Here is a 25256-nt window from a genome sequence, read left to right on the forward strand (position 1 = left end):
TCCAGCTGATTATATTTTCTAGTTAAAAACACCACTGTGCTCTAATGCAGATCAGTCATTCAATCTTCCCTCTCTTAGCAGACCTGTGGATTTTAGGCAGTGTTAGGCGATAAAAGAAGCAGTGTATCTTGAGAGAGAAAGGAAGTGCTTGACAGCTCTGCAAAACAGACTGGAATTGTGTCTGGCATGTGATCTGCCTTGCCTGAGTTATGCTAACAGGCAAGAGAGGCCTGAAAAGTACCAGTGAATACTTCAGAAGAGAAAAAAAGATTCAGAGCTTTCCACAGATAGGAGCTGGAAAGCAATCTCCGTCTAATTATGTATTAATTACCTCATTCTGTTTTTAACTCTTTCCTGGGCAATATGTCACACGCAATATGAGCACATAGTATTTGTGGTCACTTTGGGGCACAGTTGAGGAAGCTGACTTTTAAGTCACACCATTTCATCTTCAGCTCTTGGGAGATGCTAGCTGGATGTTTCAAGAATTTCTGCTCCACCAGCAGACCTTTGCCTGGACTTATGGTTTCTGTCACACTATGCATTGCACAGTTCATAGATCACAAGATGAGCTGGTGTCAGTCTGGGCAGCTGGGGTGAATGCCTTGTTGATGCCTTTGAGGTCAGAGGGAATCCAGTCCTGACACAACAGTTCAACTCCTTCCTGCAAGTGACATTCTTTGGATTGTCCTGGAAAACTAGCACATCCTAGAAGTGGCTGATGGTCACATCTTACAGAAGGTGAGCAGCGTCACTGGAAGATGACACAATTGGTCTTCAAAGTCCTACTCTGCACACCTGTCTCAGGCAGGATGGGCCCATCATTTTGGCCTTGGGCACCATCTTGGGATGAAAAGGATGCTAGTCTAGATGGGGTCTCAGTTTGAACCAGTACTTCTGTCCTTCCACATGAATTTGCATTAAGAATAAATGTACTTATTTATCTTCTGGAAATATTTTCCCTTTTCCTCTTTCTCAGCTATCCCCACTGTTCACTTTGCCCATGTTCCAGTCCTCCACAAAAACTGCCTTCTTTAGGCCAAGGCCTGTTTCACAGATTCAGTCACTTGAAACTATCCTAATGTATACATATTCCACTAATTCACTTTCCAACTCTCTTTTTCAAAATCCTGTCCTCCCTTTGCCTCACTTTTTTAATTTCTCTCCCACTTCTGTCCAGTATAATTTCACCCTATGATGCACTGTGTGAAATGTTTTGCATGAAACTGCAGGCAATCCGCCAAAGGCAATCATTTAATAAACCTCCACACAGTTTTGTATTTGCTTTCCTCTTGGTTATAAATGACTCAAACGAAATGCAAAACTTTCTCTGCCGCCGATTTCAGGATTGAAACAGTTACATCTGTGTTTCTACACAAATAACTTTACCAGCACGACTCCCCACGTCGATAAACCATGAGGGCATAAAGCCACATTTCTGACATACTTCATCAGATTAAAACTTCCCACTTAAACTTTTTTGACTTAAGTGAGATTATAAGAGAGATTCAAGATCAAGCCAAAGCAGTACAACAAAATGTTATAAGCTGAAGACTGGGATTTTTTCAGCAGGATCAGAGTTTCTGACGTTAACATAAAGTTTAAGCAAGATTCAAGGCTGTGTGAGTGTAAGCATGTAATGTCCTTTAATTTTCCGCATCTAAAGTTAGATCCTTCCTCCAAGGCTACATACAATATTCATCATTTGTTGCCTGATCTGTTCCAGGATCTTGGATGAATCAGAGTTCACACAGTGGACCAGAACACAGGTGGTTTTTTTATGGCATATCTAGACAGTTTTTTGAAAAAAAAAAAAAAAAAAAAAAAAAAAAAAAAAGATAATGTTTACTCTTCAAAAGGTATCCTGGCCTTTTTGAAAACTTTGAAAACTTGAAACTTTTATGATTTAGCAGGAAATGACTACACCTGCTCCCTTTTCCCATCATATTTCCTGAACAATTTTATTGTATAAATGCTTTTTTTTCCCCCTAACTGAAATATTCTGATCTTGCTTAAACACTGTTCTTCATTGCAGGCTTGAGAAGAAAATCACTATAACCTTAGCACTATGAATGTTGCAGTGAGATGTATGGAGATGGTGGATTTAGCATAGCTACAATTTTCACAGCAGAATAATGCTACTTCTTGTTCGTGTAAGGGCAAGTATATTCAATGATACACAGTAAGCACTAAGTTGGGTAAAGATCGAAGATGAGATGTTCAGCATTTTCAGCCATAAATTGTTACTAAACCTACAGGATTTTTTTAGATGATATAATTTAACTCTTTACCATTGCCTGCACATTAGCTGTGCTTTGAGCTAGCTTAATCTAGCATGGTTTCAGCTACATAATGAGCTACTGAAAATTTGTGTTTCAAAGGGAATCAGCGCTATGATTTGGTATTTGGCATACATGCAGTGATCAAAAAACAGCCTGGATTTCTCCTCTACTTGAAGCAGGTACTGCTATGGAACTAGGGCATCTTTTGATCACTTCAAGGATCATCCATTAACTTTACAAGCGCCAGAGCGGGATGAAGAGACCAGTTCATCCTAAACACTATGAAAAAGAGGATGTTTAGTTGCTCCTAGCTCCAGACAATTGTTGTTTTATGTACATCAAATAGTTATTTCAACCTTTGTAAATCCATGAGAGCTATGTACCACTCCTTGGAGCTGACGATGAGACAGTTTTCCAGCACAGTATCCACTGGAAAGATAGACTGGGATTTCTTAACCAGGAAACGTACATTTTATGGTTTTCCACAGCATTCGGAAGGAAGGACTAGACCATGTATTCTCTGAAGATAAAAGAGTGAAACTAAGCAAATAATAGCAGATCCATTTCATCAATATGTTCTTTCAACAGAAAACCACAGCAGATGACAAACACTGGCCACAGAGGTAGTATTCTGTAGTGACCAAATGGAGCCCTGGTGACACCTGTGCATGTGCTGTGGCTACTGTCAGTAAGATGAATGAGAAGATAGGAAGGATCTCATCTCACCCTGAACAGATGCATTTCTATTGTGTTTTGTCTGCAGGCAAAAGCATTCTATTGAAGTGAATGACTGTTACGCTACTGTGACTAATGAAAAGATTATGAAAGACAACTTTTTCAGAGTGCTAAGAGCAAAGATAATGCTTTCCAGCCTCCCTCACTTCTCTGTGAATAGGTTTCACTTAAATATTTATTTTGACTTTGTTTCTTGGTGAACATTTTCATTAACTTATTAATAAAGGAAAGGAAAAAAGAACAAATACAGTAAACAATTGACAACATTTTCCTTGCTCTCAAGATTTAATGTATTTTTTTCCTTAAACATTTAGAAGGGAAGCATCCTTACAGACGAGCACCTAGTACCTCATTTAAATTAAAAAAGGAATTTATGTTGAGCTTGAAGTAGCTATTGATGCATAGAGCACAACTGGACAATGCAATGGAAAGTTGCTGTTCCATGCTGCAACATTCTGTATGACAAACATTTTCCAAAACTGAAATAGCAAGATTTAAAGAAAACTTATTTGCTTGCTTTTGGCCTTTCTGAAATGTATTTGCTTTAACTTTTTTTTTTAGCCTTTCAGCATTAATACACTCTTGACACACTGTCGTGAACAAGAAGATACAGTAAGAGAAAAATCATCAGTTGTTTCCTTACACTATTAGCTCTAAAATTAAAGCTGGGCAGGCTCAGTGCAACATGCATCCAAATTGATCTTGATGATCTAGAAAAGCTCTACTAAAGCTCAAAGCTTAAGAACTTACTACGTGCACAGCATCTTCTTCCAAAGAGAGCCAGAGCAAAATAACAACCAAAACTGATCTTACTTTCATTTTCTTTGTTTCATTCACCAGCACACAAGAAAGGCCACTGCATGTTAACATTGAATTCGTGGTTTTTTAAACGCTTCCCACACAGCAACAGGTTTTTGTTTCCTTTCCTGAGTACACCTGTGAATAACCACAAACTGAGACAATTGAGACACCTGGAAAAAGCTGGGCTTTGATGGCTGCTCCTGAGCAGCAGAACTTCTCCATGGAGCTCCTGGTCCTCTCTGGGGCAACATCTTGTCCTCATCAGAGGCCAGGCCGCATCACCAATCACTTTAGTTTTACTACTTTGTTACTGTTATCAATCTTTCACTACTTTTAAATTATCCTCAAAGCTTTCCCTGCAGATGATGGGAACAGAGGTCACCCACCCTGGCCCTTGTGGGACTGCCCAATTTTGTGGCATCCAGCTAAAGTATTGCATAGGTTTATTTAATGTCTGTAAGTGATTTTTACTACCTCCCTTTTTAGAAAAAGAGATATCAAGTATAGCCTCCCCATGGTGAGAGGTGGGGAAAAGGAGCCCAAATTGCATGAAATTTGTGCAAGTTCCTACCTTCCAGCAAAAGAATGTTCCTCTCAGGTAAATTACCTCTCATCACTTTTGCTTGGGAGGGGAGTGATTCATCAGAGAACATTCTGATCTGGGACAAATCTGCTGCGGTAATGACTTAATAACGATGGAATTACTTACAACATCACTCTGACTCAGGCAACTTTTTTTCTCTAGGATTCGGTGATGTTATGCTCCTATTTGCTATTGCTTTGCTGATACGAAATATAGGCAGTTGTTCACTGCTATGACAGATCTGAATTCTTGGGATATCAGCCCCTGCTTTGGTAAGGAGGATTTGCCATACTTTGTGATGGTAGCACTAACACAATGATGTTTGTGAGACTGAGGTCAAAATTAAAGAGTGAAAGTTTATGCTTTTCTTGCTGCTCATTTAAACCACACTTTACAGAAATCCACAGCTTTTGCTTCACTAGAAACTTGCATTTTGCCTGTAGAAATGCAAAAGTACACTTAAAATGGACTTGGTTCTACAACCAGATGCTTCCGCAGGGAGGTTTTTATTTGATGGGCATTTTCTGCAATATAGAAGCTTTGAATAACTCATAGCAAAGCTTCATTTACATGATGGCTGTGGCACTCTTTGCAAATGAATAACTCACAATGGGAATGAAACTAAAGAGCAATGCAACCCCTCTTGGTGATCACCCAACTTTGGCTGGAGGATACCACTTACAGATGGTTAAACAGCAAACAAAAAGAAATTGAAAGAACATAAATCAAACACTGCATTCACAAAAAAGTCAAAGATGAGGACAACAGTTTCACTGTATTTCTTATAAAGAAAACAAGCGCCATACCTTTTTAAAAATTCCATATACTCAGTATGCTTGATGAGGCCTGTCCTCATCATTATTGTTTGAAAACATTGCCGATCAATAGCCCAAAGTTTCACATTTACGAGAGCTGGAAAAAAAAAAAAAAAAAAAAAAAAACAAGACAAGGGAAAAAATGTAATTAGCAAAATTTCAGAATTTGAAAATTTGTTGTGAAATGCAGAGGAAACTAATTACATCATGAGAAAACATGAAAATGGGTACACACTTCAAAATAGTAATGTTAAACTCATCTGCCAGACAATGGACTAAGCATGCATTGAAGCGATTCAAAATATGCATCTAGCTAAATTTTATCTCTACTGTACGTGGGCTATGGGAAGATTGTCTAAAACCAATCATGCCACTGAGCTGGGAAGAAGTCAGGCTGAAAGCAGGCAACAAATTAGGGGCTGGGTTTATCAACTGGGACACATCACTCTTGATGCGTGGCCAACAACAATGAGTGATTTGTGGATGTTTTTAGCACATTATCACGTTTGAGAGGCAGAACAAATCATTAAGGCTTCATTCTACTTTCAGTGTATGTGACAAAAAGTTTGGATATAAGGAAGAAGATTTTTACTGTAAGGGTGGTGAGGCACAGTTAGAAGTTGCCCAGAGAGGTCGTGGATGTCCCATCCTTGGAGACATTCAGGGTCAGGCTGGATGAGGCTCTAAGCACCTGATGGAGCTGGGGGTGTCCCTGATCATTGCAGGGAGTTGGACCAGATGGCCTGTAAAGGACTCTTCCAACTCAAACGAATTCTATAGAATTCTGTGATTCTACGACAAACTTCTCGTTGACCTTATAGGTGTCCACAGGTATTATTACAGTTTTTGGAGCTTTCAAATATATATTTTTTTTTCAATTTTCATAGCCACATTTCTGATAAGTTTCAAGAACTCATTATTACACACCGCATACTACACCATATACTCCTGAAGTAAGAATCCCACTGCAAAATCAAATAAAAAAGATTAACATTGCATTATGCTAAAAGAAAACAGTATCATGTGAACGTGATGCAAAGAAATCAAAATGGTCCAGATTTTCAACTTAGAAGCAGCTGAGACATTGTATTAACTATAAACGCTTTCATACACAGTCCTACTATTAAAGAGTTTCTTCTTAGAGGAAATGTTCAAGTAAACAAAACTACTCTCAAGACCTTTGCAGTCGTATTTTCTTTCAAAGAGTAATTGCAATAAATTCCATCTTCATATCTCATTTCACTACAGGGAAAAATAGTGAGAAAATACTTTCAATAAAATATTTAGATACATTCTCATGAATAAAATCCAATAAATTATTTTGCTTTTATTTTCTAGTCTTTCAGTTCACAGTCTGGTTATTGTGGTTTTACCCATATCAACAGTCACAGGAAGTAAAATCTTACAAGTGCAAATCACAATTTTTCTTATCAAATTGCAATGCAGAACAAAGTGAATTTATCAGAAATTTCTTTTTGGAGTGTAGTTTTGAAGACAGAAGTTCATTTTTGAGAAATGCTTTTTGTTTTAGAATTAGACAGATTGGAAAGTATGATTTATAGCTCTTAGTATGAGACCCTTCCATAAAATACAGTTTTTCACTTTCCACTCTGAAAAGCGGAGGAAACAGGTAATACGGATGGGATCCCAATTTTTCTGTTTTTCTTCTCATACATTAAGTCATTTACTTGTTTTCAGATGAGCTCTGATAAAAGAGGAAGAAACAAATTTTATTTAACAGACTGGTGGGGGACACTGGTAAGGAAGCTCTCCTGTTGTACTGTTGTATTTGCTGATGAAGGTTGACATCAAGTCACCAGAAAGTGCACAGTCTCAGTAAATTTAGTGGGAGCATGAAAACATAGGCTTGTAAAGGAGCTTCTTCCATAGATGTGAAGAAGTGCAGGTAATTTCAGCTAGCCTGACCATTTAAGGCTGTTTTATATTCAGTACAGTGAAGGACTGGTAGGTAAATAAGGCAACTTGGTTGGTCATGAATGGCAAAACCATGGGTAATTTCATACTAAACAAAGAATTTTTAAAAAGATTAGCAAATGTGGAAACAATGAATGAAATACAGTTTATATTTTGGAATCAAAAAATCCAACGGCATCACAGCGCTCTGCCACGAACACGTATTTTCCAACACATCTTAGCAGATCATCAGTTCATCAAGTGCAGACATTCTGTAGGGAGAAATTAGAGGTTCCACCTGTACTGTTTTCATACAACCTTCACAGCAAAGGCTTAGCTGTTCAGCTGACACCACAAGTTGAGCGAGCTCCAAAGACAGCAATTATCTGAGTTTACTGTTCTTTCTACTGCCTCTTGTAATTCTGAAAGACAGGGCATCCTTCACATAAATAATCCTGCCCGACGCAGTTTCACGATGTATTTTAACAGATTCATCACTGTATGCCAACAGCTGAAGAGCGGGATTTTCCTCCCGGAATCAGCTCCAGCCAGCTGGCCCTCCATGGCTGCATCCGGTTGGGGCCAAACTCCTGCTGGGCTCCATTCACAGATCCAGCACCACCCGAGGAACCTCACTGCTACGCTGGAGATCTGCCACTTACACTCATAGGAAGTGCAGTATCACTGCTTAAATCTGACTGATAGCTAGCAGCTAACTCATCTTTCTATTTCACACGTGTAGTCGATGGCAATCTTATGCGGCGTATTTTCCTTCGCACAAGAGGGTCAGCTGTAGCTGCAGAGATACAACCTATCTCTGCAATCCACACGGGCAGCGAGGAGCCAGATAAGCAGCCAACACTCCCTCATTCCCCTCTGATACAGACGCAATATAAGTACTACATCGTTTCTGATATCAGTCCCCCAAGACCAGAAAGGCACCGCTGCCGGCATGTGCCATGCACCCTCGTACTTGGCCTCTTAATACGGCCAGGTTAACAGCACAGGTAATTTAGCGCCTCTCGAGCAAAACAAGGATCCATTTATGTCTGCCGGAAATTGTTCTGTAAGACAAATGGCTGCAGCCCTGGCAGTGTGCATGGGAGCACAGGAGGAGAGGCTTTTAATGAGCCTACAAAAAGCCACAGCTCCCTGAAGTTACCCTCTGGCACCCCCAAGTTATATATGTGCATACTTGCAAGTAGATACATGCAACTACATCACTACTGGTGTAGCTACACATTTACACACAACCACTTTACATAAAGATAACAGACACAGATGCACAGCAGCTCACTAACCAGGGCTGTGCAGCTCAGGTGAAGGCACATGCAGACACTGCCCTTCTGTACTGCTCATTATACTCTCTGCTGATACTTTTATTGTGCCTGATGGTAAACAATATTGCAATAATAGCTAATGACAGCAGAGATCTAGATGCCAATAAGACCCTTATAATCAGGTGCGAGTATCATCTCATTAGGCTTCAAATCCTCCATAAATGTGTTGGAGGGTGAGTGTGGAGCAGCACGAGCTCTGTGAGATTGGAAGATGTTAGCAACTTCAAAGAGATACATTTGTGAGTGCCCCAGAGATGAAAGCTATGTACGTGGGAAGTACACCATGAAGTCAATCCCAAAGCGAGCAACTGAGTCATAGAAGATAGAAGTGATTTTCTCATCTATCCCTCTGCATAAAGCATGTGTTAGAAAACTCTCTGGGAAGCATGATCTCAGGAGGAAAGCTTATTCTCTGACTGTAAAAACTAGTGGCAAATAACACCAAAAACAGATGTGTGTCCATCTATCTGTAATGCGGGTTTCATAAAATTTCTCAATAAAATATTATACTGCAATCAAAGGAGATAAAGGGAGTTACACTACAATTAAAGTTAATGGGCTCCTTTGCACTTATTCATACTTCAGATATGACGGCTGGGGCTTAGCTTTATTTCTATAATTCCACACAATGCAATCATTGATCATCTCAGAAGCCACTAAATTTTGTCTGGCAATGACAAATGAAAAAGTAGTATGGGTGGTGCTCACAACCTGGAGTATATCGTAAGATACATACTGTGATAAATATGAAGGGGCAACAGGGATGCCCAGGACAAGGAGTTCTTTGATTCCTAAATCCCACTTGTAAATGTGCAAAAACTCTCATTTTACATGATGCTGTTGATCAGAAATATCAACATAGTATCACCACCGCATTTGTTGGAGCCACAGTTCTTCAGATGAGAACAGGACAGGGGAAAATAACTTGATATCCAAGTTCGCATTTCCAGTATTCAGCGTGGCTAGACTTACTGTTTTGAAGGAGATGCTGCAGTGTGGTGAGAACTGGGGCACGTCCTGCCAGAGAAAGAAGTTTTCCTTTTCCATTCTTTTATCCCAGTGGACCCAGTGGGTGAAACTCAAGAGTTCGAGGCTCAGAGAGGAGCCACTCCTTTTCTCTCTGCACTATATGCAAAGGAAGGGAAATGGGGGCGGGGGGAACTGGAAAGTTTAATTGAAAACAATATTGACATCCTCAGTTGAGGCATGTACCGACTGTGCTGCAGGACCTGGAGTCCCTCATTGCCCAGCCCTGCAGGCAGAATTCATTGCCTCACTTCTGCTTTTAGGCTGTTTTATTCAAATCACTGTTTCTCAGCTCAGAAAAGCCTCAGGCAAAGAACTGTGTCCTTGGGGTCTTTCTGGCAGCGGAGGTAAGTAAAGTACCCATCCTAACTCGTGTTCGGTGTTGTGGGAGTGCTCAGAAAATTAAGCTGCAGCAGAAATAGAGTCATTTCCAGGACTTCTGTCTCATAGTGTGTATCTTATAAAATAATGATGAAAAGCATGTGTACGTTTAACTAAACAGAAGGAGCATTATTCTACCCTTTCAGACACACCACAAATGATGCAGGAAGACCCAGCAGGCTCCGCTGCAGAATGTGGCACAGAGGGGATTTATTTAACTGCTGGAGCAACAACAGATTTCTCCACTCTCTCAGACAATTGTGCTTCCAGTTTCTGACAACAGTGGCACCCATACAAGGAGGTGTTCAACCCAATATTCTCTGCTTTCTCAACAGATCCCCTCACTGAACTCCACAGTGCTACTTTGCCACTTCATGCTGCATGAACAAAGGAGTACTTTTATACTGGGACAATGAAAGATGCAACATTCAAGCACAAATAGGGAAAAAAACCCTCTTTAACGTTTCTTCTTCCAGCATGATTTATATCATATAGTGCTCCTAAAACTGGATTTCAATAATAAAAAATGAAAACATCCACAGAAGCAGAAGACAATACTTTTGCATCCTGTGGCTGGAGTTGGCATGCAACTGCATCTTTCTCATGGTATGAGCACAGGTTTGTAGCAAACACAGCACAATCAGCAATGTGCTGTGTGTGCACTGAAGTTTGCATCTGCTCCATCCATATCTTCTGGGCTGCCCATTTGGGAATGGCCTTTAAAGTACAGTGCCCATAAATGTGTGCTTTTACGAGCGCCTGAATTACTGGTATATTAGTGTGAGCTGGCAAATGTAGAGCCAGATTGCACCCTTACTTTGATCTTCCTTGTTTTTTCTTCCTGCCGTCTCCCTCTCTAAGCTTGACTATTCCAGTGTCAAAAAGGCACATACTGGATGTAACACAAAACCACAGTGCGCTGAAGTTCCCAGGCTGTAGGTCTCATCTGGAGTACTGAGGGTAAATGCTGTTCACGGTACTTCAGTACTTGAGCTTTTTTCAGGCCTCCAATAAAATCAATTTCTTATCTGGATTTGCACCATGTTTCACTAAAATAGCACCTCCCATTGCCGTGGGTCCTGTGGTATAGGATGCACTGACCTGGAGGCAGAAGCACACAGCAATGGTTGTGGGATGCGCCGTTCCTAACGTCCCCTTGCATGGCCAGGGCATTAACCTGGAGGCAGACCTACTTTGTGTGCACAATGTACACTAAGCAACAGGCATTCTGATTTCAGGGCTCCTCCTTCCTGGTAGCAACCTTGTGAGGTTTTTGCTCTTGAAATTCCTTTAACTCCATCTTAAATGAGGGCTGATTGCAGGGTCACAGCAGCTGAGGCACAAGGAAAGCCATCACTCACTACCAAGTGTGACAAAGCAGAGAGAGGCAGATATTCAACACTGTTTTTTCTCAGCCATGCTGGGTGGGATACAAAAAACCCAAGGTCTTTGCCATTCCTCCCCTTGGCATAAGACCTCTTTTCAGTGCATTACACATATATACAATCAGAGGTAGACAAATGGGTAAGGATCAGAATGCTTTTTAAAGAGCCACATTTGGCTGCTGGACCAGCACTGCTTTCAGTGGATGCTGATGATGCATTAGTGAGGAAGAAACAAGCAGGAAGGAAATGACTTAATAAAAATGTTCCAGAGTTTTGCTCTTGCTACAATAAACTATGAAGACCCAGGATATCCCGGGATCTGTGTATATTTTGCATAGGAATAAGCACTGGAAATGTCTGCATAGAAATGCCTGGATAAGATCAAATATGACTACGACAATAAACTAATGGAAACGGTTACTAATAAAACCTAACAGATATAAAAAAGAAAGCAAACAACGCCAAAACTGACCCCCTCCAGGGCTTCTCTGAGTTTGAAGGAGAGGGCTCAGCAAGCTCTACAGAAAATGCAGCACATAAAAGGTTTTTTTCAAAGGAACAGAAGGAATACACAGAGTAGGTGAAGTCTCCTAGCAGGCTGCCAGAAAATCCTCCTGAATTATACTACATGACGCACAGAGCAGCCCTCTGACAGACTGTCCCCCTCTACCTAACTCTGCCTGTTTCTAGCTGCCTGCATCTTGTTTGCTCGTTTCCTCCAGAATGAAGTCATCCCTCGTGTTTACCTTACAGTAATATCAACTATGTAGACACCTGGGGAAAGCAAAGTTATCCCAAATGAAACACTGCAGGGAAGCCGTAATTTTCATCAAATGGATTGGATGGATTTCTACATCCACAACTTCTGCTCAGCCTTAATTAGAAGCTAACAAAAAGAGTAACACAGTTGATATTTAATTATGTACAACTAAGAGAATTCACCACAGCTTCTATTGTGATTCTGTATTTTGTGCTGGGGAACGTGGACCAACACCTCCTCCCACTGAAGCTCCTGAACACTGCCGTGACAACAAAAGGGTCCACTTAAAATAGAAATAAAAAGGGATCTGTTCACCGCATCGCCAATTTTACTATGGTTCTCTCTCAAGAGCAAGCTGCACGATCCAGCCTTCAGCCCTGCCACCTTCACCAGCCGCTTCCAAGGAAACGACCCCACATCTCCTACCAGATGATTTGACCTCATCCCATCCAGTGGGATGGTGGTTTCTTCAGTAAGCCCCAGTGTTTGCCTGAGGGTAAATATCGTTATTCGATTACACCCAATTCCAAAGCCCCTCCAGATATCTCAGTCCTCCTTCAGGGACACGAAACTTAACGAGACAAGCATTAATTAGGCTTTTTGAAAGGCTTTCATTGTATTGCTTTTTTTCCTTTGAATTTCAAAGCACATCCCCATAATTTGTATTAGAAAAAATGATAATTAGATGCCATTTGCTGTCTTTAAGCTAAACGTTATTTTACATAACCTTTACTGTGTCATTTTATTCATCCCTTCTGTATAAATATAGTTCCACTCTTTTTACAGTTCTACGATACAGGCATTTCTCTAGGTTTTTAATTAAACTCACCTTCCTCAACAAAGAGCTCACCAACTTCTTCAGAATCTGTATTTATTGCAGTACTGAACATCCATACAAAAGATGAAAGCTGAAGGCGATCCTTAAAGTAGTTCAGAAAGAACGATTTGAAAGGCACAAAATAAACTTCGAGTACTACTCTAAGTTTGATGGCAGCTGGTATCTGTTGGGTGAGCTAACAAAAAACCATTGAGGGTCAAAAGCTTAAATTTTAGTTGCTCAAACATCTAATTTAAAACAACAAATACTGATAACTGCGTATTGCATTTGAGGTCCTGAAGAGGGGTTGAAACAAAGTGTCTCCAATTATTTTTCAAAAAGGAGAAAAATGGGGATGAGATCAGCTTGGGATGCATCAATTCACTGGCACGCCAAGATCCACAAAGAGGAACCCGTGCCTAAGAGGAGCGAATTCAGTAACATACTTGCATTTAGAAGAGATTTACAGATCAGTTCTTGCTCACTGCCTACAGGGCTCTCAACCACAGGAAGTTTAATATACCCCACTAGAGGAGGCATTTTAATATTGCCCTAATTTGAAAGAGAAACTGATAAATGAAGAAGCAAGGTTGGGGCACTGTTAAAAAGCAAATGGAAAAAAATAGCAGTATACTGATGAGACATCTTGGAGAGAATGCCCAGTGTGGAAACTAATGTCCTGCTAAATGGGTGGGGGCTGTATCTGGAAAGGAGGAATTACTCTGCTGCTGGCAAACATGTGGTGTAGAAGACATGCCCACAGCTTATGTTACTAGGGCAGAAAGGGAAAACCTCAGGCTTCAGCATCTGTAGCTCTTGGTTAATTGTGAATATAGATAAGAGCCTTCTGAGGAGTTTATAATGACCATGTAAGTATGTCCTGCAGGCTTCACTTGTTCCATTTCTTAGAAGTCTAAAGGGCTGGACAAATGTGCCTTTGATCGTACTTCTGCTGAAAGGAACTTTCAAACCAAATAGCTGAAAAAGAGGCACATTTTGGTGTTCAGCCTGAAAACCTTGAGAAGTGGCTTGGCAAGTTGGTTAAAATGTACATAACATGAGCATGGAAGTGGGAACCAACAGGGCAGAACTCAGGCTTAACTTTTAAGACAATCTGCACAAGTTTAGAGCTAGTTTCATTATCATCAGAGCTAAAAGAATAAGAGAAGAAAGCACTCCAATATTCTAAGGAGGATATGTATATGTGGAAATTGTAATGGAGCTAAGTATTTTTAAAATGATGGAAAAACAAACATAGGATTTTACATTCTGTTTGAAAGAATAAGGATACGTGGCTATCAGAAAAGATCTGCTTGTGAAAATAAGAAAAAGGAGCACACATGCAATGCCTTTTCGAAAAGGAAAGCTGAAGCACTTTGTAAGTAACTGTATTTGTGAAAGCTATAAGGTGCACAACATCCTTGGAAAAGAAGTGAGCATTTCTGCTGCCGCTCACAGGAAGTTTTGCCAGGACTTCAGATCTCCTGCATGCAGTTTCTTAGGCTGACAAAGCTGTACCTTTCCACTCCCCACATCTGCATTAGCTCTTTCACTGCACCCAAGGTAGTGCTAAACCCAAGCCAGGAGAGTTCAACTCCTCTACTTGCAGAGATGATCTCAAGGTGGAGGTCTTTCTATAGAAGAACACACCTGGGGGCACAAAGCTCTACCAATACATTCTCCAATTTAAAAGGCTTTTTTTTTTTTTTTTTTTTTTTTAAAAAAAAAAAAAGTGAGCTGTTCACATAGAGAAAAATTAGTTATGCTTCCTAAAAATATCAAACCATCTTACAGCCCTTTTTGTCCAGCTCCAAGTGCTGTTTGCCTGTCTAGCTCCAAAAGGTAGCTTGCACTGCCAGCTTCCCATACAGCTTAGTCAAGCAGACAGATCAGCATGGAGCTATGCAGAAGCCCATTTACACAGCAGGACACTTGCACTTACAATTCCACACCGTGGGACGCTTTAATTCATGAATACCAACATCAGAGATGAGAGAAGTATCATATATGACTTTGCTATGTATAACTAATTGACTGGTTGCATCTTTCTGGCAGGACAATTTTATTGATTGAGAAGCCTAATTAAAGCAGCAGAAGTTAGCTCTGAAATTAGAGTACAGAATAGACTGTTGTTTTTTTTTTCCTTTATGTAACAAGTATCAAAATATTCCCATGCTACCTTTCTCACCCTGCTATGCATAAAACCCCTTCACAGCTCCAGCATGCAAAATTTGCTGCAGGAACTAATGGGATCCCTAGGGCCTCATCTGGGTTTCCTGCCTCCTCCCTCCTAGTACAGCTGTCCCTGGGATGCATTGTGCCATTCAGATCTGCAGAGGTGTGCCTGTGGCCAGTGTGTCTAGAAGTGCAAGGAAAACTGCCGAGCAAAAGGACACACATAAACAAAAGATGAATTTGGGGGCTGCTGCATGTAGAAGGGCAGCATAAAATTAAGCAAAGCAATGGAATTCACATTCTGTGAATGGTGAAGAAGCAGTGATAGCTGAGCCCAGGGCAGTACAACATGGGAACAGTCACCTCTCTGAGATCAGGCATGCTCCTGACCAACAGAGGCAGAGCTAAGGCACAAACTTTTCCACATTCCGATTAAAATAGACCTAAGGTTCTAACCACCATTCTCACCAACTTCAGGCATCACAAGCGGCCAGCTACACACCCAAGTACAGCATCGCAAGTGAAGGTTTCTGTCACCTCTCACCACTTGCAGCCGTGTACTCCCAGCAAAATACTGTCTATACTTCTGAAGTAGCGTAGTACAAATTGCTGCTGTCTGTAAATAAGGCTTTGAGATCTGCATTTGAGTCACAATGTTTTGAGAAGGTCAGAAAAGCCAAATCACACCTCTGGCAGCACGCTAGGAATATCAAACGCCTGGAAACCTCAGCAAGATGGAAACTGCTCATCACAGAGATGAAACCAGAGTTTCCAAGCTGAACTTTAAACAAAGCTTAAAATACATTTTTAAAACCTTCCCCTATATCCTAACAGCAGCGTTTCCAACAGGATGATGAAATAACCCAACCCAGACCAGTGCCCCTCCACTCAGATAATGCATCAGATAATGCCAATCAGAGGTCTGAGGGCTTGCACCAGCCCCAAAGGCTCAAGCTATTTCTCTCCTGAGCATTAGCAAATTCCCACAAGCACACTTTTTAGAGGCTTGGCTCATCAGCTATCCCTTGGATCCATTTGCTTTGTATTCCCTTTTTAGATGTTGTCTTATGGATGCCATGGTATTACCAATGAGAGCCTAAAACCTCTCCTTCTGTTTGCTCATCGCCCACCACTGCCTAAAAATATCATTCCAGCCCCATTTCTTCCCTTCATTACCTCTTTTCCACCTCTGCACGCCCTCCCCCAAGACCCAGAACCTTCCCCATTTCAGAGATACCATCTCCCACAGTCTTCCAACCCACAGGGCAAGCTGCAGAGGGTACCTGCAAAAAGAGCCTTACTTTGTTAGGACAGCAATATTTATATTGTTGCTTCCTACCAAAGATCTATCACTGCCCCACTGTGCGTTCACAGAACAGCTGCTCCTGGTGTTTTAGCTATGCCTTAACAGCATCTGTTGAAGTAGCTCACAACTCAATTGAGTCCCCATCCAAGCCAGAGTACTTATCTGGGACTGCAGGAAGCATCTGAGATACCCCCATGGGAGAGGGCAGAAGAGCCCAGGAGGACAGTGTGACGTGACACCAACAGATACAAAAGGGTGCTGGCTGTGTTGTTATAAAGCATGATGTGACAAGATAATAGTGCTCTAAATCTTCAGAGCTTTAAGCTGTGACTCAAACACTCATTTCCACTTCCTTTACACCTTCTTCTCTGTGCTTCCAACTCACTACAGCTTCGTTCTCCTGCTCATTAATTCTGACACGTTCAAGCTGTTGAGTGCCAAGCCATGAAAAGAGCACTAACTACAGCGTTTGGCTGGGAAATGCACAGCAGTGCTACGAGCTATTGCAATCTATTGGTAATCTCCATTCCCACAGAGCAGTAACACAGTCAACCAGAGCTGTGTGGGAACTTTGCTTCTTTCAAAGAAAAGGGATTGTGCTTTGACAGCTGTCTAAATCAGAGCATTCAGTCCACCTCTTATGTTTTTTTCCCTAGATTTTAATTAATAGATGATAACAGGGGAATGACCATATAGCTTACCCGGTCCTTATCTTTACACCAGGGATGTGCAGACATGATGTAGATAACACAGGACTCCTGGGGCTGTCAGCCTCCTGTCCCTATTGTTGTGCTGGTGGAAAAGCACCAAGGGCTGTGATCAGCTGAACTAGGAAGAACGTTATGTGGTGCCAAAGCTTTTTCTTTTTTTTTTTTTCTGCTCAAGCTTTTAAGACCTCCATTAACTCAGCAGCAAACATTGGCATGAGCTGTTGCAATGCCAATAAGAAATAGAAGAGTGGCCTCACATCTGTGGGAAAGGCAATAAGAACACCCCACCTCTGGTTAGCAAGTCCCATACTACCAGCTTTGGCTCTAAGGAGTGGAAAACTGGCTAAGTAACAGCAGCCATTGCAAAGAGTCAGAACCAAAGCAGGGAGCATGTTTTGCTGCAAGCTGAATGAGGCTGCTTCTCCTAGCAAGAGGCAGAACAGCCTCTTGCTCAAGTTGCTTCAGTACCTGACTGCCTTGCTGGCATGTTTACTTTAACAAGTTTTAACAAGCAGTCATATTCAGGAGTCAGCATTATATTTCAATCAGTACCAAATTTAATATTCTGGGATACAGTTCTTAAACAAATAGGTGCCTCCTTGATAAACACCTGTCCCAGCAGAGATGGCAGGCTCTGGGCTCATCTTTCCTTCAGAAGGATTACAGCGCAGCCCTGAGCCTCCACACCAGTATACCCTAAAATGCCCTGTATTAAAATAGGACCATAGTACCTGATGCCTGTTCATAAGATTTAAAGTGCCTTTCCAGGAGATTACTTCCTGCCCACAGTAAGACATACAGGCAAGCATGCAGACAAAGTCATCAGATCTTACTGCTGCTCCTAATAGCATGTCAGATTGATCACCCAACCCACAGTTTGCCTGTGCTCTGGGGCTGCAGCACGAGCCACGGGCACGCACTGCTCAACAGCAGCCCTGCTCCTACATAGTCAGAGGCACGGAAATGGCCAGCAGCCAAGGGTTGGCCTGCTTGCTTTACTTATTCAGGCTCGAGGTAAAGGGCCACCCACTAAAACTCTCCTGCTGAAGAAACATCTCAGCATTACAGATTGCTTCAGCTCTGGAAAAGAGCACAGCCAACTGAAAGCCAGTGCTTGTATCAGGCATCCCAGTTGTACTGAAGCATTTCAGCATTCAGAAATCATGCTAAGAGAATATTCCAGAGTATTTTTTCTTCCAATGAAAACATTAATTATGTTACAATTCTCCCATCCCCAGCCAGCAGCCATTTGTAGTTGTTCCTATGCCTTTGGGAGGTAATGTCGAGTCAAGGATAATTGAGGATAAGGAGCACTGCAGGCTGCCACAGTCTAAAATGTGTGTAAAATCTGTTCTTCTGTGAATGGCACCTGCTGGGACACACTGACCTGCCTGCAGGAGCTGTGCTTCACATGTGTTCACCACCCATACATGCCCCCACCCACAATTTAGGGAACTGCAACACATTAACCGCCTAGAATTTTGCTTCTGCAAAACGCTGAGTGCATTGGAGACGATCAAGAGAAGTATATAAGTGCAGATACATATTAAAAGAAAGAATTGAGACCTCCAGCCCCAGCAGTGCTATTTCTGTGCTTACAGCTCACCACCATTCCACTGATTCAATTAGCTTGGTCTAATCCCACCACTGAAATTACTGTGAATTGACTGAGTTAGGCACCTTAAATAAGAAAGAAATTGTTTTCTGTAAGTATGCAGAACCTGCAATGAGGACAGAAATTGAAATGAGACAAGACAGCGAGCGTTCCATTCCCCTGCTCTTCTCCAGCTGGTGGAAGAGGCACGGGCATTGTTGGCCTCTGTGATTTTGGTCAGGGAAAAAGGGAATCCTTTCTGTTTACCTCCACCTCCTTGAATTTTTATGAAGTGTATCTTTTTGTGTTCTACAGAGATGAAGCTGCAGGCTTATTAAGCACGTTTATACAACATATATTCAGAGGGGAGATTCATAACCAGCTTACTTTAGCAGAGCAGTAACAGGAAAGAGCTGAAGGCATTTACAGACACGTACTGCGGGCTGAGCCCTTTAAGCAGTTGGGTTTTATTTCCAACCTTTGCGCTTCCATGATCTTAGAGGAGAAAAAAGAAATGGTTTAAAGCACTGTACAAGAAACAGAAGCACCATGTGCCAATGCACCCGCAGTAATGTCTATGCCAAACTGAAGCCAAACACTCTCCCCAAGTCTCACAGCATGCCAGATTTCCTCAATTACACTGTTCCAAAGCTATAAAAAGTAGCTCTTGAGAAAACATCGCTTGTGTGTTCCTTTTCTAGCCATCACTCCCTGAACTTCCCACCAGATCTGCTTGCCAGGCATCAGGAACAGTGACCATTAGCTGATGATGCTCCAAAAATAAAATTCCATAGGTTTGGTTTCCTAAGGCAAAGAACAAAGGAAGCTACAGGACTGGAAAACCACTTCATTCAGAAGCCTGCATCCCTAGCAATGGGACTCAACAGCCTAAAAGAAGGACAATACTGACATCCAAGCATAAGAGACCCCAGAAAGAGCACTATTAAAAATGTACAAAAATAGGTAGCAGAACTAAGGCCAACTACAGACACCTTGTATAAGGCATTTGAAAATCTCTAAGATACATGAATCACAACGCCTTATTTTAAACTTAAGGTATTCAGCATCTCAGAAGCATGTTGGGAAACACTTGGTAATAGAGCACACAACCCCAAGGAAACAGCAGTGCCAGACACTGGAGCACTTGAGCCATTCTTCTTTGAGCAATGGCTCAATTCTTGGCTCATTCTTCTTTGAGCAAGGAATCCCAGAATTGTTTCAGTAACATCAAAGTCTCCTCCTTGAAGCAGTGCCTCAACTTGGTAAAAGAACACCCCCTGGGCTAGACCCAAAGGTCTGCTTGCTGCAATACCAATCTCAGTAACCCTGAGAAGGTAAAAAATCAAAACCATCACTACAGCATGCTTCACTTCCAAAGAAAAGTTACCTAGAAAAGAGACTAGAATGAGACGGTCAAAAAGAAAAAGAAAAATTCAAGGCAGCGTAACAACTGCCTAACTGCACCTACGAGAGTTCTGAAGGAAAAATATATTAGCTGTCCCCTACAGGAAGAAAAAAAAAAAAAAAAAAAAAAAAAAAAAAAAGCAATAAGTGCTATAATGGGTAAACAGCAAAGTGCAAAAAGATAGCAGAAGTAAAACATAACCTTTAAAAATGGTGATTGCACACTCATTGATTGCACACTCATATGGGGGAAAGAAGAAAAGCAGGAATGTCACAAGAGCAGTGTCAGCTGTGCCAGGCTGCTAAACAGCCAAAACCCTCCAGCAAAAGATGCACAAAAAACCAACTCACAAGCACAAACAGGGCTGTGTGACAGTCATTCAGATAGCTTGCAGAGTTCTACGGGTTTTACACGATTAAGTGCTTAACCTACAGAAAAAACCCTAGTACTTAAACAAGAGAAAGTATGAAAACCCATGAAATCCAGCTTGAGTCACTCTCTGCAACTGCACAAGAACAAACTGCTCGCACATGTTGAGGAACCTACGCTCTTTTGTATTAGGCAGCAATATCAGACTTCCTCCAGGCAAAAATCATGGAATTTTTTCAGTTGGAATATACCTTTAAAGGCCATCTGGTCCAACTCTCCTGCAGTGAACAGGGACACCCACAGCTCCATCAGGAGTTCAGAGCCTCAGCCAGCCTGACCTTGCCCCAGAGACAGGGCATCCACAACACCTCTGGACAACCTGTTCCTCGTCACCCTTTCCATAAATAACTTCTTCTTCATATCCAATCTAAATCTCCCCTCTGCTAGTTTGCAACCATTTCCCCCTTGCCCTATTTTTTTTTTTCTCTCTTCTTTTAAATATAGAACCAAAACAGAGCAGAGCTCTCCCTAAGCTGAGTGCTGGTCTCTTGCAGCTTGGGGCAGCGAGGCAAACCTCAGTGCTCTATCCACAACATGCCTCCTGCTGCACCTGGCCCACATTCCTGACAGCTGTTGGGTTTTATCCCATTTATGAGCATTTCCTTACTCCCATCTGCACCACCACCCATATGCTGTCAGCCCAACTCCAAGCCATGGATTTACTTTTCTTTTTATGCTGCTATTTTTCTCTTACAGCTTGAATTTTGTGGGAGATCCCCAGGCTTTTGCTTTCACGGAACAATATATCAACAACACAGACCTCACTCCTAAATCATAAAACCCAACTCCAAGGCTCCCATAGAGAAACAGGATTGTTATCCTTTTCATCCAGCTTCTAGTTTATCTGCATTTATTCTGCTTTGTAACCATCGTACATTTCCTTATGACACTCCCCAACATTCTTCCACTATTACTGAGACCAAGATAAAGCACAACTGTTGAGTGAAATGCTGCTTTCCCCACAGCTGAGCTTTGTCTGTAGTCATTTACCATCCCACAGTGATACTTTCAAAGGCATCTCCTACACAGCTACATAAAAAATATTTAGAAGTAGTCCTGTAATAAGCTGCCACTTTAAATCATTCACATCCATATGTTCAGACTATTGAATTTGGGGAATAGAAAAACAATAGACCAAAAGGAGCGTGCAGAAGGACATGCATCTGATTGGCCTGCCATGTATTTTACAATGGGATAATCACTACTCAAATATTTGGTGATAGAAGAGCTACTGACTACTTTATATTAAACCCACATTATTATTTAATTACAGATTTTACACTTCACTATATAATTTAGCAGCTATTTAGTTTTTGCTATATTTTATTACAATCCTACCACTTTCCAAAGCAAATAAACCTCTATGTTTAAATCCATTATCTACAGAAACTATTAACATCTAAGGGCACGCTGGAGAAAGGCTCCCAGCCATGGTTATGCCATCAGCATATCATATATAAAGACCTTCACTGAGATATATATACACATGTATATACACACACACACACACCTTCAATGATATGTATATATATATTTCAGTGTACCAGAATGCAAGCATTTCAGGCAGAATTTCACCTCACACGTGGAGTAAGTGAGGCTTCTGCACGCTCATCTGTTAGCAGACAGTGAACATCAGCCTGCTTGCCATGTATTCCTTACCTCCAAGAACTGAGCAGTGCAGAACTCACACAAACTAAGACATTACTGAAAACAAACAAGCAAATACTCCTTGGTTAAATCCCAAAAGGATGAGGCTCCATTGTGATTTCTACTGTCTCAAGGCTCATGCAATGAAACCTTCAGAAGATGTATAAGGAATATTAAGTACTAATTTGCATGTTGAAGTAAATAGCATTAGAAATGTTATCTACTGTAATATTACAATGAAGCCAATGCTTTCATCAATATGACTTCATGAATATCTTCACTATCTTGCCTTAATCCTGTCTCTTACACATCCATCATTTCTATGTAAAACCATAGAATTGTTAAGGTTGGAAAAGATCATAAGATCACTAAGATCACCAAGTCCAACCACTGACCTCACCAGCAATACTTCCATACTGTGCCCTCAGTACCATATCTCCATAGTTCTTGAACACAGAATCTCAGAAGCACAGGAAGGGAACTCAAACAATCATAGAGTCCAGCACTTCCATGGACAATTACTCTACTTGCGTAGCCTGTGCCAATGCCTCACCACTCTTGCAGAGAAGAATTTTCTCCTAATATCCAAGGACACACTTACTTTCTCTCCTCTCTACTCAGATAGACCATTGTATTAATTCCCTTGCCACTGCCAGCCCTTACATGAGGATGGGAGAGGTGAACCCTTGGGTCCACCCCTTCTGATCACTCAGGTGAATTGCTTCCACCTGCGCTCCCAGGGCTGGCCACAACCGCTCACCAGATGCTCCATCACTGGTTTCTAAACAACTCCCGTTAGCACCAGAGAGAGCTCTGGGTTGCACACACCAGCAGCCAGCTGTGTGGCACACCAAGCTGTAGCATGTGGAAAGATAGCAAAAGAATCACTGCTGTTCTGCTGCCTCACTGCAGGGAAGCTATAGATCACCTTGTTCAAGGGAGGGCAGTTGGACCAGATGACCTTTGAGAGTCCCTTCCAACTCAGATGATTCTATGGTAAGCACAGCGGTCTGCTTTCTCCGAAAAGTCTGACAAATGCTGTCTTGAAGCTGAACTGGTTCAAGTCCTCGTTTCAGATGCCCTCAAAAACAAATCTGGGAATTAATAAGCACATGTGAAGTACTCAAAAAAATCTTCCCTTGGTACTCATGATAAACAAGCAGGTCTAGGTAGAGCCAGCACTGCTGCTGCTAGCCTGGACTTCAGGAGAGTACAAGGAGCATCCCTATTTCTAGTATTTAGAACTTCCAGAAAACCTCTTAAAACACATGGCAATAAAGCTGAAGAAAATCTTGACACTTTTTGCCACAATGTTTTCAGCTGTGCTCTCTGCCAGCTCACGTCAGACAGGACACAAAGAGCTTTCACACCCCACAAGCCCTCAGACCAGGGATGATTTTCACACAGTACAATGAGTGCCCATGAAAAAATCTATCAAGTCTTCCTCTCAGGCTCTTTTAGCCCGAAGTGCACTCTGTATTGCGCTGTATCCTTCTGGATTTCACTCACTCTCTCTTCTCAGCTCTTTTATCACCAACCAGAAATAGCTTCCCCCACCTGCCACTAAAGCACTAAATGCCTTTCAGATATTTGACAGCTGCTGCAGGACATCCCTGTCTCAGGCAAGCTGTGGCAGTGCCCACCAGAACTCCTTCCTTTGCTAGGAAGCTTGATGCTGCGGGTCACTTTGATGCAGCTCAGCAGTGCCAAACACTTTGCAGAGATCACCAGAAGACTGATCCGAAATGCCATTCCACTTTTGGGTAACAAAAAGGGTCAGGAGACACACCAGTATGCTCCAGAACTAGGGGTAGGTGATAATTCAAGCAACATGAGCTGCAAGTTGAGCTGATATGAAGCACTTATCAAACTGTTTTACAAATAGGCAGAGTGAACAGCTTTTAAGAAACAACAGTATGGCTGGGCAATTTTGCTGATTAGAAAATTACTAATTTTGTCCATACAGGCAACACACAGGGCATTAGCTCACATTAGGCAGATTAAGAAAGCTAGACTTTTAAAGACATGTCCTGATGGCTTGAATTATCATCAGCAACGCAGGGGGCTTGCTTGGCTTTTCAAGAAGCATAGAGGAAATATGTGAAAGATGCAGCCCATGCTTCAAGTTCCTTGAGCAGATAACTCAGCAGAACCTCCAGAGTTTATCAGCCAGGCCTGACTTGGAAAGACACACCACCGCCAGTCCTGTGGTATCTTCAAACATCCCTCACAGACCTACAAAGCCCTTGGTGAGTCCTCAACCTTTATATACTCAACCACAAACATTAAGCCATAACCTCATCACTAGGCAAAGTCATGCCCAGGAAGCAGACATGGCCCCATCTGAAAGGAGGGTGCAAGCACCAGTGTCAATTCAAGCACTGCTGCTCTCACTCTTCCAAAGTTCTCCAGTTTCCACTTTCAAGCCAATCTTTAAATAGTTCTCTAATAGTTCTCTTTCTTTTGAAAGAAAGATGAAGCCATAGGAAATTGGAAAGGAATCTACCTTTAACAAATTGGATCCTGTTGTGTTTGGTGCTTCTTCTGAATCAGGTCTTAGGGTCTCCATTTGTCCTTTCAAGCTGTCTTCACTTCATATTGAAGCAAAAGATATTACGAATAAAAGTATTCCTAAAAACCATTTTTTTAAAGTGGTTATCATATCCCACTCCATTACAAGCGCCACAAATGAACACAATTATTACCTGGGTTCAATTACATTCAGCTGAGGCCAGAACAGCAACAACACTGTCAAGAGCAGGAATCCATCTGCGCCAGCTAAATGCATTCAGTTTTTTAACCTGTGATTGTTGCACAGAAAGGAATGAGTCCCTCCTTGAGAACAAGTCATTTTTGTCAAGAGATGGTGGCACGAACCTATCGTTGCTAGAGAGTCTGACTCACTGCAGTTTACTTACAACAGAAAAGAGTCATTCCAGCATTTCCTTTCCTAACTACAGGAAACCAGAGCTTTCTACACACCACAAACAATATCTGTGATATCAGCGAATCCTGCCAAATTCTGTCCTTACATCCTCAGCTGCAGGGCTTGCCGTCTGTGGTCAGGCTGACAAGAAGCACCTCTGCAGTGATCGCCCTGCCACCACCATTTTTAATGGGATGTGCTAACTCTTGGATGTGGGAATGGGAT

General features: G+C 41.7%; 1 protein-coding gene across 3 annotated transcripts in view; it reads right to left on the bottom strand.

Annotated features, from left to right (window-relative positions):
• The window catches only part of PRKG1 (protein kinase cGMP-dependent 1), a 393753-nt gene that overhangs the window by 173622 nt on the left and 194875 nt on the right, over nucleotides 1-25256 (bottom strand). For all 3 annotated transcript variants that reach the window (XM_042818630.1, XM_042818631.1, XM_042818632.1), the window contains exon 4: nucleotides 5208-5313. In XM_042818630.1, the coding sequence (XP_042674564.1) occupies nucleotides 5208-5313 (106 nt within the window). The remainder of the gene's footprint in view (nucleotides 1-5207; nucleotides 5314-25256) is intronic.

This window comes from Centrocercus urophasianus, unplaced genomic scaffold (genome assembly GCF_019232065.1).
Source record: "Centrocercus urophasianus isolate 14NV4802_14NV808 unplaced genomic scaffold, USGS_Curo_1.0 seq_17, whole genome shotgun sequence".
In the NCBI taxonomy this organism is placed as follows: domain Eukaryota; kingdom Metazoa; phylum Chordata; class Aves; order Galliformes; family Phasianidae; genus Centrocercus; species Centrocercus urophasianus.